Genomic DNA, 17,587 nt, shown 5'->3' with positions numbered 1-17,587 from the left:
GTATATGTTGGGTTTTCTTCCTTTAAACATGTTGCTTACCTATTGTTGTAGGTTTGATTGGTGTTTGACTTGAGATGCCTTTGTTCGTGCAAAAGTTTGAATACATGTTTTCTTCCATTTTCTCTATCGTTTTCTTGTAGGTGAGTAATCCTCCATTTTTTTGTTTCTTTTGATTTTCGTTTATGAACTAGTGAATTAGGTTTGCGAAGGTTTGGCTCTTAATCTATGGTTGTGCTGGTTTTGATTTGTTTTCCTATCGCAATGCTCATTGATGAGCAGAAATTCGATAAATTGTCTTTGCGCCTTTACCAACCGTTTTGTTTTGTGGTATATGATTATGGGTTTAATTTTATGGTAGCTCTTTTGAGTTTCAAATTTGGTTTTCAAAGACACATTTAGGGGCTGTGTTGTTTTGAAGGTAAGATGGGTATATAGTATACGACCTTCAAATATAAACCAATAAAAGTTCGTAAGAAACACTAGAATTCAAATTGACATAATCTTTCACAAATCACACCATTAATACGCATGTTTCATATCATTTTATTTATTACTTATTCAAAAAAGCATTACCTCTCAATCCGTGCAATAGCGGATTTTAACCGAGTTTACTATAACTTACTATTAATTAAAAAAAAGTGCATTTCACTTTTATTTACAACCAACCATTGACTAGATTACCATGCATAGCTTAATTACTTTGTTTTCTTCAAGGGAACATCTTGTTAGTTAAAACTTAAAAAGAGTCTTCCTCAAAACCAAAAAGCTTAAAGTTAAGACTTAGAAAAAAATTAAATTACTAGTTAAATTTATCATTTCCAATTCTGTCACGATAAAAAGTGACTATTTGACTAGTGAAAAAATATATATTTTATTTGATTTCCTCTTTTGTTTATATATATTCAAAATTGAATAATAATATGTCCAAAGCACAATCTGACCATTAAATCTCAACCCTTCCTTCCTTATCACCCACTCACCTCCATCTCTCACCTCTCTATATCTTGTTTAATTTCATCTTTCCAATCCACTGCTTCATACTCTTGCACACACTACAACACTCATAAACCCTAAAAAGCACACACACACAACACACCAAACCTTAAAAAAACACAAACACAAAACACACCTTATCCTCTGCTTCAAGAGTCTTTATTGTTCTCCGCTACCTTTTTTCTGGTAATTGTTATTAATATTAATATTAATATTAATACCCATGGCCTTTTTTGTCATTTCACAATTCCTTAATATTATCTATAGCTAAAACCCATATTGAAAAATAATATAATTTGCTTCTTTTAATCCGTTTACTATGTTTCTGTTGTATTAAATTCGTTATTATGTGTTCCGACCAAGGTCACATTTGTCATTTCCTAACTAAATTTAAAAATTTTCTGGTCATTTTTGTCATTTCTTAATTCCATTACATTTTCTTGAAAAACCCATTATTCTTCACAATTTTATTAATAAAAGTCATATTGAAGGTTTAAGTCTTCATAATTTAATTAGTTTTATTTTATTAATATATAGAGAAATGGCACCCAAGAATGGACGTGGAAAGACCAAGGGAGATAAGAAGAAGAAAGAAGAGAAGGGTATAATTTATTAATTTTAAAATATTTAAAAAGGATAATTATTTTTGAAAATTTTATTTTGTTCTTAATTATTTTTTTATTTTGTAATGTTCCAAAATAACTGCAGTGCTCCCAGTTGTGGTGGATGTAACTGTGAACCTTCCTGATGACACCCATGTTATATTAAAGGTTTGTACTTCACTTTTCTTTTGTTATCATATTAAAAAAATATAACTAAAGTTTAATGAATTTATATCTCAATTGGATAATGGATAAAAAATAAGGATTTTTACTGAATTGGAGCCGTTAATTACAGTTCAGGGAGTAAAAATTATTAATGGTCTGGGTGGGTGGATTGGTCGTATTAGACAGTTTTACCGTTTTGACGGTTTAATGGTTTGGTTTTGCCGTTTTTGACAATTTAAATCGGTATTTTTCTTCAAACCATTAGTTTGTATATTAGAATAAATTATATTAATAAAATTAATAAATAATGACTTAAATACATATATGTTGACTGTCGAAGCATGAAATGAATTAGGCTGGTTTGGTTTACATGACATGTTCCAAACTGGATCGAGCCATTTTAATCTCAAACTGGCCGACTTGCTCTGGTTTGAAATATTTAATTAGTATTAGTGGTTTAAAGGAAGACGTAAGATAAAGTGATAAACCATGATAAATAGAATTTATGTTTTTTAGTTAATAATTATAGAAGTCTCTTGACACTTTTTTCTACTGATTTAACTCATATATTTGAATTTTTATTATTGATGAAGATGATATTTGAAGGATAGTTTCTAGATAATTATGAACTACCCATACATTTCTATAATGTGACCAAAATGAACCATGAATAATGAAAGGTAGCTAGAATGTTAAGATAAGAATTTGAAGGTTTGTGACTTTGCTCGTAGATAGGGTCAAAAATGTCACTAGCAAAATATTTCGAAGTTACCTGAAACGTTACGTCTCCGTCAACGGACACGTGTTACCTATACCGTATAATTAGCTGTTTTCAAAGAATTCAAACCTATATACTTCACCAACGCTACCTTACAAACAAGAAGTGTGCAATGAGCCACTTAAATCTGGTCATAGAAGTAACATGCTCGTTTTTCTTTATACTTACTATATCAGTTATCTCATTAATAATACCGTAATTATTATAGTCTACTTGAAAGGTTGATGTGGGTCCATTTCGTAAATACTAAATAGAAAGAAAGCGCATTTAAAAGAAATGAAATACATCAATTCAATTCAATTTTGTAAGAATATGATGAAATACATTACTTTTTTTAATTTTTAATGGAATACATCAATTCAATAAAATAAAATCAATGAAGATGTTTCAATTTATTCATTTCGCTTTAAAATATCAACTTTCTAAGCATTTCTCTCTTTTTTAACAGGGGATATCGACTGATAGAATTATTGATATTCGTCGATTAATATCAGTGAATACAATAACATGCAACATCACGAACTTTTCTTTATTTCACGAGGTAAGACTTAAGAGGCCTGTGCTACATAGACAATCTTTTATAGCTATGATAAAAAGTTTTAGCTAAACACATCTCATTTTTATTTCAACTTTAAGAAATTAAAAATATGGTTCGAGATAATTTGTTAAAAGTTAAAAAAAAAAATTCTGAAAAAAACAACAATTTATTGGATTAAATATTAATTTATTAACATAATTACAAAATCTAGATATGGGCCACCTTATCTATTCAACTCAACTGGATCATTTGGCCCAATAACAGAAAGCCTACTTACATTTCCCATTTTACCCTTCTCGTTTAAACAGGTACGAGGGCCACGACTGAAAGATACCGTGGACGTTGCCGCATTGAAGCCTTGCACCCTCAATCTCATAGAAGGTATAATAATAATAATAATAATAATAATAATAATTAAGGGTTTTAACTATATATAAATTCAATTAACATGCTAATTACGAATCAAATAGTGTATTTATACATACAATTACATAATTACACCACTTACATATATAATTAAACTACTATTTAATTCGCACAACTAACATGTTAATGTAATTTATACATAACTTTTCCATGGTAATAATAATAATAACAATGAGAAAGTTAACGTACAAATTAAATTAAAGTGTTAATTGTGCGAATTAAGTATTGTAATTATGTAATTATATCGTAGTGTAATTACAGTACAACATAATTACATATGCTGTGTATATATAATTACACTACTTGATTTGTAGCACGTTACGTTAATTTAATTTATATGATTCAAACATAATAATAATAATAATAATAATAATAATAATATATTAACACTGCCACGTGGACAAAATCCTCTATCCACGCTGTCACTATCAAATGACACATTACCCTCACATCTATTCTTTATTCACAACAGAGGACTACGACGCTGTAACTGCCACAGCGCACGTGAGAAGGTTGTTGGACATCGTCGCGTGCACGACGTCGTTCGGACCGTCGCCGGTGGTCAAGGAGGATTCCGGCAAGAGTGTGCCGGAAAGTAAAGCAGCGAAGAAGACGAGCAAAGCGCATAATAATAATAATAATAATAATAATAATAATAATAATAATAATAATAAACGGTCGTCGACGGTGCAAATTACACCGGATCCGATACCGCAACAATCGCCGGCGAAAGATGTTAACGTTGACGGAGATGGAGAGCTAAGTAATTCGAGTCCGAAGCTTGGAAGCTTTTACGAGTTTTTCTCGCTGTCGCACCTTACGCCTCCGATACAGTGTAAGTAGAAACATATACACATTACACACCGCGAATTATGTTATGTTATTATCGGATTGTGTAAACGAGCCGAGTCTGAACTTGTTTAGGAGCTCAGCTCGTTTTAGTTTAAAGGAGCTCGAGTTTGGGTTGTGTTAATTTAATTTAAGAGAGCTCTTGAGCTCAACTTGTCTTAGTTTAAGAGAGCTCGAGTTTGGCTCATGAATAATTTATTAAAGCTAGAGCTCGGCTTGTTTTTTTATTAGTTATTTAATTGTTTGATTTGTTATTTATATATTTTTATTACAAGTTTACATTTATATAGTGTATTACAATTTTACATTTGATATATAATATAATATATATGATTTATTAAATTATTATTATATATAAAATTACATAAATAAAAGGCTCTTATTGGTTCGGATCAATTCGAGTTTTGAATGGCCGATCTTGAGTAGCTCGTTTAGGCTCGCTATCGGTTTGTTTTAGTTTATGAGGGCTCGATCTTGAGCTCGGCGTGTTTAGAGTTGTATTTTTAGAGCTTGAGCTCGTCTCGTGAGTAGTTTGTTAAGCTTGATCTCGAACCATTTGTTATTTAAATTGTTTTATTTGTATATTTTTAGAGCTTGAGCTCGGCTCATGAGTAGCTTATTAAGCTCGATCTCGGACCGTTTGTTATTTAAATTGTTCTATTTGTATATTTTTATAGTAATTACATATATATTACTGTTTTACATTTTATATATAATATAATGCATATTATTTAATATTTCTTTATCATATGTTTATATATTGTAATAGTTATAATATAAATAAAACTACATAAATAAAAAGCTGGTTTAGGTTTGTGAGCCGGCTCGAGCTCAAGATGTGAAGTTCACGCTCGAGCTCGTTTAAGCTCGGGTCGATTCGAGTTTCTAATTAGCTCGTTTAATAGATCAAGTTTCCATGAATATGATGTTGATTTTGTTTGTTATTCACATCTTCAAAAACCTTTGCAGATATCAGGAAGGTAACAAGGCAACCAGAAGATGCCAGTGTAATTGATAATTATCTGTTCTCACTTGAGGTAAGAAAATCATATAACATTTTAAAGTTTTTGTAACCTGTAAAAAGTTTGCTGGATTGCTTATTTCTTAAAACTTTATGATAAAGGTGAAATTGTGCCATGGAAAGCCTGTCCATGTTGAAGTTTGTAAAAATGGATTCTGGAGCAATGGAAAGCATCAAATACTATGTCACAACCTTGTTGATTTGTTGCGGCGAGTTAGTAGAGCCTTTGATAATGTAAGTTGGTAAATGAACATTTTCTAGGTCACATTTCAATTACTGTCTATCTAAACAAGTGGTATCCAATTTCAGGCTTATGAAGATCTCATCAAGGCATTCATTGAAAGGAACAAGGTATGATTCTGGATATAATCATTCAGAAGTATAATATATAATTTTTTAATATTCAAAGTAAAAATGCTAAGAATTTGATGACCATATGCAGTTTGGAAATCTTCCTTATGGTTTCAGAGCCAACACATGGCTCATACCTCCTGTTGCAGCCCAAGTGCCTTCAGTTTTCCCACCTCTTCCTGCCGAGGACGAGAGTTGGGGAGGAAATGGGGGCGGTTTAGGAAGAGACGGAAAAAGTGACTTGCATCCATGGGTTAGTGAGTTCATGTATGTTGCATCTATGCCTTGCAAGACAGCCGAAGAAAGACAGATTCGAGACAGAAAAGCTTTCCTATTGCATAGCTTGTTTGTTGATGTTGCCATTTTCAAAGCGATTTCCGCCATTAAACACATAATGGAAAACCTCAATTCAAATTGTTCTGATTTAAGTGGTGATGCTATACATACAGAGAGTATTGGGGACTTGAGAATCACCGTCTTTAAAGATTTCCCTGATGCTAGCTGCAAAGTGGACACAAAGATTGATGGACCCCAGGCTACTGGGGTGGAGAAAGAGAGTTTGGTGGAGAGAAACCTACTTAAAGGGATCACTGCTGATGAGAACACTGCTGCTCATGTAAGAAAGTATTTCAAATGTGTCAAATATTGTTTTTATTTCATATTTTCGATTAGTGAGAATGAAGTCCTTAGCGCTGGTGTTTGACCTTTTATGTTTGAAAACAGGATGTTGCTACTCTAGGTGTAGTCAATGTAAGGTATTGTGGTTATACTGCTGTTGTGAAAGTTGAAGAGAGAGAAGATGACAAGAAATCTCCACTGCCATACATTGAGCTTTTAGATCAACCTGATGGTGGAGCCTGTGCCCTCAATATCAACAGGTTCATTCTCCCCAAGTAACATATGTTTATAACATCCTTATGTTATCAATACCTTATTTTATTTTTATTTTTGTTGCAGTTTGAGGTTGCTGCTACACAAAAAAACTTCACAACACAATAATGTTCTCCCTAATTTAAAAAGATCCGAAAGTGAAGAGCTCAACACTTCCCAAGGTTTTGTTAAGAAGCTTCTAAAGGACAGTCTAAGTAAGCTCCAAGAAGAGTGTGTAGGAACCGACAACTTTACAAGATGGGAACTTGGAGCTTGTTGGATACAGCATTTACAAGACCAAAAGAAAACTGAAAAAGACAAGAAAGTTTCCACTAAAAAGGGGAAGAATGAGATGAAAGTTGAAGGGCTCGGGACACCTCTTAGATCCCTCAAGAACAAGAAAAAGGATTTAGAGGGAAGCAATATAGAATCAAAAGTTGTTGATGTTGTTAATGGGGAAGTAGAGAATTCTGTGTTAGATTTTGCAGAATCCCAACTGGAGGCCAGCGCAACTGAAAATGAGGCTGCTTTAAAAAAATTGTTATCTGATGCTGCTTTTACTCGTCTTAAAGAGTCAGATACAGGACTCCATCGCAAGGTATGCTTGAAATAAGAGATGTGCTATATGATTAATATTCCTATCATAGTAATCGATAATATAACTGACTGCTTGTCATGTGTAGTCTTTGCTGGAGCTGATAGACCAATCTCAAAAGTATTACAATGAAGTTGCTTTAACAAAATTGGTAATTCTAAGCCACAATTATCATATGATTCTTATCACAAGTGATCTTCATGCAAGTTTCATATCTGACAAGTTATAACACTTCATTTTATGCAGGTTGCAGATTTTGGTTCATTGGAACTATCACCAGTTGATGGACGAACTTTAACTGATTTTATGCACACACGAGGTCTCCGCATGCGTTCTTTAGGACAAGTGGTTAGTGCCTTCATACACCTTCAATAGGAAATCAAGAAAATCTTTTTGGTTCATGAAGTTTTTTATTTTTTTCTATGCTCTTTGACTCTTTATATGGGTACCTTTTTTGCTTGTAATCTTTGGTCTTGGCAAGGATCTCTCTTTTTATATTGAGTTTCATTTTTTATTTTTTGGTATTTGAAACTTAAAATCCTTGAACTGACTTTATGTTGCTATTACTCTCTTTGATCAGGTTAAGCTTTCAGAAAAATTATCACATGTGCAATCTCTGTGCATACATGAAATGATAGTACGAGCCTTTAAGCACATTCTACAAGCGGTGATTGCTGCTGTTTCTAAACCAGAGGAAATGGCTGATGCAATTGCAGCTGCACTAAATCTTATGCTTGGGGTTCCTGAAAGTGAGCAACCTGTTGATCCTCTAACAAGAACATGGCTTGATGTTTTCTTGAAGAAGAGATATGACTGGGATCTTTCCAGCTTTAACTACACAGAACTCAGAAAGATTGCTATATTACGTGGCTTATGTCATAAGGTAGTTAAATCACTTATTACCCTCTCTTAAGGATCATTAATATTGCTGATCTATATTAGCTTAGTAAAAGCATTAACTGTTTTCCGTGCTTTTAAACTTATGAGGTATTAGCTGTAAATAAATTTTTTATATGTATTCCAGGTTGGAGTTGAGCTGGTTCCAAGAGATTTTGATATGAATACTCCTAACCCTTTCAAAAAGGAGGATATCATCAGCTTAGTACCAGTGCATAAGGTGATGAATCACACCATTGCATAACAGCAACATAGCTAATTTTATTGTACTTTGTTGGCTAATGTCCATATATCAATATTTTTTATTTTATTTCAGCAAGCAGCATGCTCATCTGCGGATGGGCGCCAGCTTCTGGAATCATCAAAAACAGCTCTGGATAAGGGAAAACTTGAAGATGCAGTTAGCTATGGAACAAAGGTACCAAAGTTTAAAAAATGAACCAACCTTGGGTTTTAGAAGCTTTGATAGAATAATGCAATAGTTGACATGTTACTGCTTATCCCTTGCTTCAGGCTTTTGCAAAGCTAGTAGCAGTGTGTGGTCCCTATCACCGAATAACAGCAGGAGCTTACAGCCTCCTCGCTGTTGTTTTGTATCACACTGGGGACTTCAATCAGGTATTTATTTATTAACTAGAGAGTGTTAGATTTATATATTTGATTACTTATTTTATGTCTCTTATGTTCTCCAATTAAATGAAGGCCACAATCTACCAACAAAAAGCTTTGGACATCAATGAGAGAGCACTAGGATTGGATCATCCAGATACCATGAAAAGTTATGGAGATCTTGCTGTCTTCTATTATCGCCTTCAACATACAGAGTTGGCTCTCAAGTAATTTTTTTTTCTTCATATTTTATATATTCTAATTCAGATCACATCTTTGTTTGGAAGAATATGACCTTACGAATTTGATCAATAACATCAGGTATGTAAAACGCGCATTGTATTTGCTACACCTAACTTGTGGAGCATCACATCCAAATACTGCTGCAACATACATCAATGTAGCTATGATGGAAGAAGGCCTGGGAAATGGCCATGTTGCCCTCAGATATCTTCATAAAGCTCTCAAGTGCAACCAAAAGTTACTTGGTCCAGACCATATCCAGGTTTCTTACTTCTTAAAAACCATGACTCCTGATGGTGTATGTAGAAAGACAATATTAACCCTACCCTTTATGCTTTTCGTTTTACAGACTGCTGCTAGTTACCATGCAATAGCCATTGCACTCTCTTTAATGGAAGCTTACCCTCTTAGTGTTCAGCATGAACAAACCACATTGCAGATTCTACGTGCAAAACTGGGCCCAGATGATCTACGCACACAGGTAATATCTATTACACGATTTTTACTTTTATATGTCCTTAATTTGTATCAAAATTCAAGGTATTCTAACTCCAAGTAAATAATTAATTGGTTCAGGATGCTGCTGCATGGCTTGAGTACTTTGAATCCAAGGCACTTGAACAGCAAGAAGCTGCAAGAAACGGGACTCGGAAACCAGATGCATCCATAGCTAGCAAAGGCCATCTTAGGTGTGTCTTCAATTCCAAATTCTTTATATCAAACATTGATTTAAATAAATGAAGGATATAGCTTTATTATTATTATTATGATGATGACGTGCAGTGTGTCGGATTTGCTTGATTATATTAATCCAAGTCATGATGGCCAAGGGACTGATGGCGCAGGTTTAAGAAGGAAAACATACATCCAGAAGGTATGTTTAATACTTTAATGTTTACTTATATATAATATTGATAAAAACTAATGCAACTGTTTCTAAATTCTGAACATGCTATATGTTTTATTTCCAGTTAAAGGGGAAATCTTACCAAAACATGGAGGTGGCGAATTCTGATGACTCGTTATCAAAAGATCCCGTGAAAGAAGTTTCAGATGAAGAGCAACAAGATCCAGCCCTTGAACATGAACAGGACATAAAGGTGAATGAAGAACCTGTCGAGTCTACTCCCGTTGACTCGGGCCCACCTACCAAGGAAGAACCGATTTTCGAAAATCCAATTCCAGCATTGGAGAAACCTGCTGCACAAAGTTCTGTTATTGCCAATGATGTCTTTCCTGAAGGAGAAGAAGGATGGCAATCCGTTCAAAGACCTAGATCAGCAGGCTCACATGGAAGGCGGTTAAGACAGAAGAAAGCAGCTTTCAACAAGGTTTATAATTATCAAAAGAAAGAATTACTTCATGATTCTGAAGAGAAATTGAAGAACACCTTTCAAAATGGTAAGTATCACTTTATAAAGAAACGTGCAAGTTATGCCGATTACCACACTGCAAAAGTTCCCTCTCCTAATCATAAATTTGGAAGGAGAATCGTCAAGGCGTTGACTTATAGAGTTAAGTCAGCGTCAGTATCTGCACCAGAAGAAATTAGCACAACTGGCAAAGAAGAATCTAATTCTTCACTTGAAGCCGGCCCCATACAAACGACAAAAGAAGCACTTCATGCACCACAAAGAAGTTCTTTAGTTAGTATCGGGAGATCACCTTCGTACAAAGAAGTAGCTCTGGCCCCACCGGGTACCATCTCTTTGTTGCAGTTTGAGTCACAAAGTGATACTCCTGATGACAAGGAAATTGATGATGGTAAAAACGAAGCGATTTCCGAGTCTGAAGTTAAGGAAGAGAAAGTTGAGGTAGAAAATTTGAAAGATGAAACAGAAGAAACCGAAGAAACTCATTTGAACGAGTTAGTAGTCAATGAACATACTGAAACCGTTCCTGAAAATGTCGAGGGTGATAAAATAGTTGACAAAAGTGTCATAGACATACACATTCCATTAGTTTCAGATCTATCCGAGAAAGATTCTTCTACTAATCTGATCCCCGAGGATGATAAAACGCCAGTTATTTCTCCAAATTACACTCAAGAACTCCCAAACAAGAAGCTATCTGCATCAGCTACACCGTTTAACCCAACATCACCTACTGTACGTGTTGCACCGATTCCCATAGCTCTTCCACCTGGTCCCACCCCATGGCAAATGAACATGAATCTTCACCCGAGGCCCACCAATGTCTTACCTGGAGTAAATCCAATGTGTTCGTCTCCTCACCAACCTTTCCCTACACCTCCAGGCACGCCAAATATAATCCACCCGTTGCCTCTTATGTACTCCCCTACTGGCCCGCCTTATACACAAGCTCCATCATTACCTATAACCACCGGTCCCTTCCATCCCAATCATTTTGCATGGCAGTGTAATATGGGTGCTAACGGACTGCAGTATGTTACGGGTCCCGTTTGGCCCAACGGGCATCCAATGGAATTCTCCGTCTCACCACCATCAGTACGGCCCATTTCTGACCCAAAACAGGTGGAGGTCGAAACTAAGGAAGACATCAATATTGAAGGGACAAAAGTTATTAATGAAATTGTTGGTATTAAACCCGAGAACTGGAATTTGGGAAGCAGTGGTGAGAATCATGTGATTAAGCCGCCTCAAAAGGTTGAGAACGAGAAGACGTTTAATATTTTGATTAGGGGGAGAAGAAACCGGAAGCAGACGTTGAGAATGCCGATTAGTTTGTTGAACAAACCGTATAATTCTCAGTCTTTTAAAGTTGTGTGTAGCAGAGTGATTAGAGGAAGTGAAGGTCCAAAGTCTACTAGTTTTTCTTCTGAAGGAAATGGAGCAACTAACTGAAGTGCAGTTTTATAATTTTGACCTGCAGTCAAATGCAGTTTTTAGGTATGAAGTTACATGGGTCTCCAGTCATCAGTTCACGAGAACTTACAGGTTAGCTTTAGTGCTTCATAGATTGTTATTTTCTTGCATGATTATGAAAATATTTGCTTGAACTGGGTTGAAAGTCGCCAAAGATTTGTTTTAGTGCATGCAACCTTCTAATTCAAAGGTTTAGATTTTATTGTTGTTTTCTTATAAATGTATAATCTTTTTAGAAATGGGCAAAAAGTGTTTATGGGTGTGATTTCATCTTTCAACCCATTTCATGTTTTGACTGGTCTATTTAACTTACATGGTGACCGACTCACGGGTGGGTCAAAAATTTGAGTATTTGTAGGGCTGTAAACGAACCGAAGGAACACGAACAAGGCCTTGTTCGTGTTCGTTCGTTAAGGAAATAATGTGTTCACGAACACTTACCGAACGAGATTTTATGTTTGTGTTCGTTCATTAAGGAAATTAATGTGTTCACGAACACAAATGAACACAAATAAAAACAGCAGAGCCTAGAGATTGAGACCGATGTATTCATCAATGTGAATAATGAAAGCGTGTAAACGAATTGAACGAACACGAACAAGGGCATGTTCGTGTTCGTTCATTTAACTTTAAACGTACACGAACACTTAATCGAAAAAATATTTATGTTCATGTTCATTTATTTAAAAAATGATCATTTGTGTTCGTTTATGTTCATTTTTTTAAATCTAAACGAATATAACTGAACAAAGATAAATGAACATATATGAACACAAACAAACATAAATGAAAACAAATTAACAAGTATAAAACTTTAAGTAGTGACTCATCCAAATAATATTTAATTATTTTTTATTAATACATAAACAAACAAAAATAAACATTAGAAGACTGAATTACATAAGAGTCTTAGACGAACATAAATTAAAACAAATTAACAAGTATTAAACTTTATATTTTTATTTGATAAACGTAATGAGGTTTTCAGTTCCGGTCATAGAAGAATAACTTAGACTCAAAACTTTTTGGCTTTCAGGTTCAAAACCAGAGGGTTAACAGGACGTCGAATATTGGCAAGAACACGGTTTTTTGGATTCTTGGTTCATATGATCATTAGAAGACTGGAGTGGGTTATAGTTGGTGATATTTTAATTGGATTAGTCATGTATATGGTACCATTTTTGTTGAAACTGAGATTTGATTCATGGACACGAGCGCATAATAAATTTCTTACGCAAAAATGCTGGCTATTGCTACTCATACTAATAATGATAGAAGCCATTTTTAATACAGGTTATGATTTTTCTGTGTTTTTCATTCTTCTATCTATATATTGAATTATCATCAATGATTTTGGACTTCTGATGGTGTAAAAAATGGCACTAGCAACAAATGTGTTACCTATAAGTATATTGAGATGATTTTAAAGAATTCAAACTTGTATACTTTAGCAACGCTAACTTACAAACAAGAAGTAATATGTTTGTTTTTTCAATACATTTCATGCATTACTACATTAGTTGTCAGTAGTAAGTGGTAACATATTTAAAAATAGTCCAATTCATTACTTAGGCTAAACGTAGTGGGCGAGAAAAGTGGAAGTTTTGGGGCGATTTTTTGGAGGAACACCGTCCCCCCCCCCCCCCTCCCCGGCGATAATGGGCGAAAATGGGCGGGGGCGGCATATATTTGTCGCCTGTGGGTGTTTGAAAATAATAATAAATTAATAAATGGACCGTTGTGAAACGGTCAAATTTAAAAAAAAATTAAACAATATATATATATATATATATATATATATATTTATATATATAAACATACACCCTTCTTCTCCATTTTATATCCATTTTATACATAAATCATACCCAATTTCTTACAAAAAATAAACAAAATGAATCCTAGAAACAACCCGAACCAACCGAACTACCAACTCCCTGCTTTCGGTCAAGCGTATGGTTCGCAATCGAGCCAACCGAACCAACCGAACTACCAATTCCCTGGTTTTGGTCAAACGTATGGTTCACAACCGAGCCAACCGAACCAACCGAACTACCAATTCCCTGCTTTCGGTCAAACGTATGGTCGCAATCAAGCCAACCGAACCAACCGAACTTACAATGGAACCAACCGAGCCAACCGAACCAACCGAGCTATACGTATCAATTTTCCGACCCGAACCTACACTTGTACGCCAACTTTCTCAGCCCCCAAAACACATTGCCGGCGTTCGGGTCTACACCACCGGAGTCGGAGCCGGTGACGGTACTGGATACGCAAACGTCACAGGCCTCCGGTTCAAGAAAAAGCCGACCCGTAAACACAAAAAAAAACAACCGGGGGAGACGATGGCGCAACGTGATCCATACAAGCATTGGAACGAGGAGGAGGAGGTGGCCCTTGCAAGGGCTTGGATTAACATTTCGGAGGATCCCGACGTCGGTAAGTTTTTTAATATTAAGTATTTATTAAAAATGTATTTAGTGTTTATTAAAATATATACTAATTGTTACAAATAAATTTAATTTGTAGCTAACTTTCAAGCCACCGAGGTGTTTTGGAAGAAAATATTTGAAGTTTGGCTCGCGATAACCGGTAAACCCGAAGACTACCGAGGAAAAGAAGCGGTTCAAGCCCACTGGAAGGGGCTTAACGCCGATTGTCAGAAATTTGCCGGGATAATTAACCGGTTGAAGGGGTCCGGCTGGCGTAGCGGAAATAACGACGCCGACATTATAGGTCAAGCCTTGAGCGACTTTTGAGCTCAGGGTCACACTGTTGAGCGGCCCGGGAAACCGTTCAAGTATTCGAGTTCTTGGGAAAAGCTACGTCGTTGCTCGAAATGGAATGTGGTACCAACCGTTCCGGCCGCCCGACGAGCCGGCTCATCCCGGCCTTCAAAAAGGTCGAAGACATCGTCGTCGACAAATCCGAGCACACCAAACACACCCTCCGATGCTTGTAGCTTCTTCCTCGACGACACGGTCAATTTAGCCGACGATGTTGATACCCCCGACGACGAAGAGGTAGAGGAGTTGCCTCGACCACGCGGGAGATCGAGGAAAAATAATGGGGAATGTTCGTCGTCAACACGATTCAATACGGAGCCCGTTGAAATAAACGAGTTGGTCGGTATTTTGGAAACAAATGCCACCTTAATTGGAGCCGACATTCGAGCATCCAACAAACAACAAGAAAAGCTGAACCAGACATTCGATTTAAAACAAATGAAAGAAGACTGCGAATCCCTCAAAGCGGAGGGGTTTCACGAGGATGCCGCATTATTGATGCAACGTCGACGTGAAAAAATGCGAGAACATTACAAGTATTAGTTTCTTTTTTTTAGTTATGTTTTTTTTTTTATTTTTTTCTTTAGTTATGTTTTTTAATATTTTTAGTTATGTATTTCTTTTAGGTATGTTTTTTTTATTTTTTTTAATTTTAATGCATTTTTATTTAATTATTTAAATAAATTGGTTTTTATTTAATTAGTTTAATTATAAAAAGAAAATAATAAAAAAAGACACTGTGAGCCCAAATTGTAGCCCCTACACCATTACACCTTAAAAACAAATTTCTACTCCATGCTGACTGGGCGCCACGTGTCACAATTCGCCCCCAATTGTAGCCCCTCCACTACACATAGCCTAAATGGAAAGGAATATATTTAGAAATGTATTTAGCAGGTATTGAGTACATTAACTAAAATTCGAAATATAACAATACTAGTTATATGCACATATATAAAATGTAAACATTTAAGTTGTTTCAACGATAGGTAGCAAATGAGTAGAAGAAAGATCATATCTCCATGTGTTTTTCATGTTTTTTAAATTTTTCCTCGGCAGGTAGCATATGAATATGTATCTCTCTCTCTAATACCATTAAGTTACCATCAAGGTAACAATTGGGATATTCAAATTCAAATATAAGACGACGGGCTTGGATTATTTGGGTGAAATTTAAAAACAACACTATAAATATTAAGTACCTCATGTTAAGTTAATTTTTCAAGCAAGTGTAGACAAGAGCGATGTATAAAGATATGTACATACCAACATATATATATATACATAGAGAGAGAAAGATATATATTCATTTGCTATTTACCGAAAAATCAACTTAAAAACATGAAAAATACATGAAAAGATAACTGCTAAGAAAGAAGTTTATATATAATAAACAAATGTGATGATGAAGATATGACATTTTGAACGTTTACAGTTTTATATATCTAACTATATTTCGAATTTTAGTTAAGGATACATGTTGCTAATTCTTGTATTTAAAAATCAAGGTTTTCTAATACCAAAAAATGTTATTGTTACAACAAAATTGACCAAAAGGTGCATAGTGTTTGACTTCCCCCTTTTCACCAATTTCATATTTATATGTATTGTTATTATCATATCTGCTAGTAATTACATTTTTCTTCTTAGTAATTAATCTTTACTGTTGTATGCTTCACTGATAGCAGCTAGCTGGTTATGCTGTGTTGAAATTAAACTTTAATTTGTGGTTTTCTAAACAGTTTTTTAAATTTTTTAGTGGGTGCACGCCAGGTGTTTGTGAAAAGTCTTGAGAAACCCTTATTGTAGTTTTAGACCAGTAATGTTTATTTTGAGCTTCATTAGTAGTGGGGGTTTTTCGTGTTCGACGATTCTTATGGTAGCGGGAATTTTCCGTTGCATATGGTAGCGGTAGGGGTGGGCAATAACCAAAACCGTACCGAAAACTGACGAAACCGAACCGAATTAACCGAACCACACCGAACTCATAATTTTTTTAAATATTTTTAAGCCTTTTATTCCTCTATTTCATGTATTATATATATTAATAGTTTAATATTATCATTTATATGTATTTATATCTTTATCTCATGTACTAATATGATATTAGTAATATCCCAATTTCATATATTTATACCTTTTTTTCATGTATTTATACATTCATTTCATGTATTTAAGCATTCATTTCATGTATTTTTAAACAAAATTTTAGCCCAGATTTAATATTGGTTATTAACCGAAATTAACCGAACTGAACTAAACTGTGCACACCCATAGGCAACGCTTGCTTTACATTTGTTTTATTGCATGAGTTTCTGGCCCATGGCTTAGATTATTCCCTTTAATATTTGATGTAGGTATTTTTATATGTTATTAAACATTTATTTAAACTGTGGGAATTATTTTGCAGCCTAATGTTGAAACTGATGATGGCATTACCTCCAGATCTGACCATGAGCATGACTTACAATAAAAATTGTATATATACGTCGGGTATGTTTAGCAAAACTAGCTGGTAGCTGTAGCTGGAAGCTTTTAGCTGATAGCTGGTGGCTGGAAGCTGTAGCTTTTTAGATATATTTAGATGTTTGACAGAGTAGCTGGAGCTTTTAATAACACGTATAAAATTACTAAAATAGGCATAACTAAAAACAATAATAGTAAATGTATTTATTTTGGAAGGTTATTTAAGTAAATTAATATACTAAAAGCTTGTAGCTCTTTCTAAACGCTACTAGTAGGAGCTTTAAGCTTTTTCTCCAGACCTAAAAGCTTCAAGCTCCTTGAACCAAACAAAGCTTTTAATTGAGTATGAGTTTTTTCTTAAAAGCTTGAAGCTCTTAAAAGCTTCCTGCCAAACATACCCATTATTGTTGAATCTTATATAAATTTATAGAAATAGTTATAAACTTAGTTGCTTCACTATAGTATATGTACATTTATGCAGGTATATGTACATTATTGAACCCAAGCAAACTTACATGTGAGCAAGCAAGACCGACAATTTCTCTGTTTAGA

General features: G+C 34.7%; 1 protein-coding gene across 1 annotated transcript; it reads left to right on the top strand.

The window, feature by feature from the left end:
* The first annotated feature begins 917 nt into the window (after positions 1–917).
* On the top strand, positions 918–13,080 carry LOC143552319 (protein REDUCED CHLOROPLAST COVERAGE 1-like). Its single transcript, XM_077042573.1, has 25 exons — positions 918–1,179; positions 1,531–1,595; positions 1,702–1,763; positions 2,987–3,079; positions 3,385–3,457; positions 3,975–4,337; positions 5,321–5,388; positions 5,475–5,606; positions 5,682–5,723; positions 5,815–6,339; positions 6,447–6,601; positions 6,681–7,191; positions 7,277–7,339; positions 7,435–7,536; positions 7,769–8,071; positions 8,213–8,305; positions 8,402–8,503; positions 8,599–8,703; positions 8,788–8,921; positions 9,016–9,199; positions 9,287–9,418; positions 9,514–9,626; positions 9,721–9,811; positions 9,909–11,855; positions 12,820–13,080. The coding sequence occupies exons 2-24, from the start codon at positions 1,535–1,537 to the stop codon at positions 11,760–11,762; spliced, it is 5,361 nt and encodes a 1,786-aa protein (XP_076898688.1). The 5' UTR covers positions 918–1,179; positions 1,531–1,534; the 3' UTR covers positions 11,763–11,855; positions 12,820–13,080.
* The last annotated feature ends 4,507 nt before the right edge of the window (positions 13,081–17,587 follow it).

Source organism: Bidens hawaiensis, unplaced genomic scaffold (genome assembly GCF_021521415.1).
Source record: "Bidens hawaiensis isolate Kalapana, Puna unplaced genomic scaffold, B.hawaiensis_p1.1 tig00016838_1, whole genome shotgun sequence".
Taxonomy (NCBI): domain Eukaryota; kingdom Viridiplantae; phylum Streptophyta; class Magnoliopsida; order Asterales; family Asteraceae; genus Bidens; species Bidens hawaiensis.
This window is presented reverse-complemented; position numbering and strand designations above follow the sequence as displayed.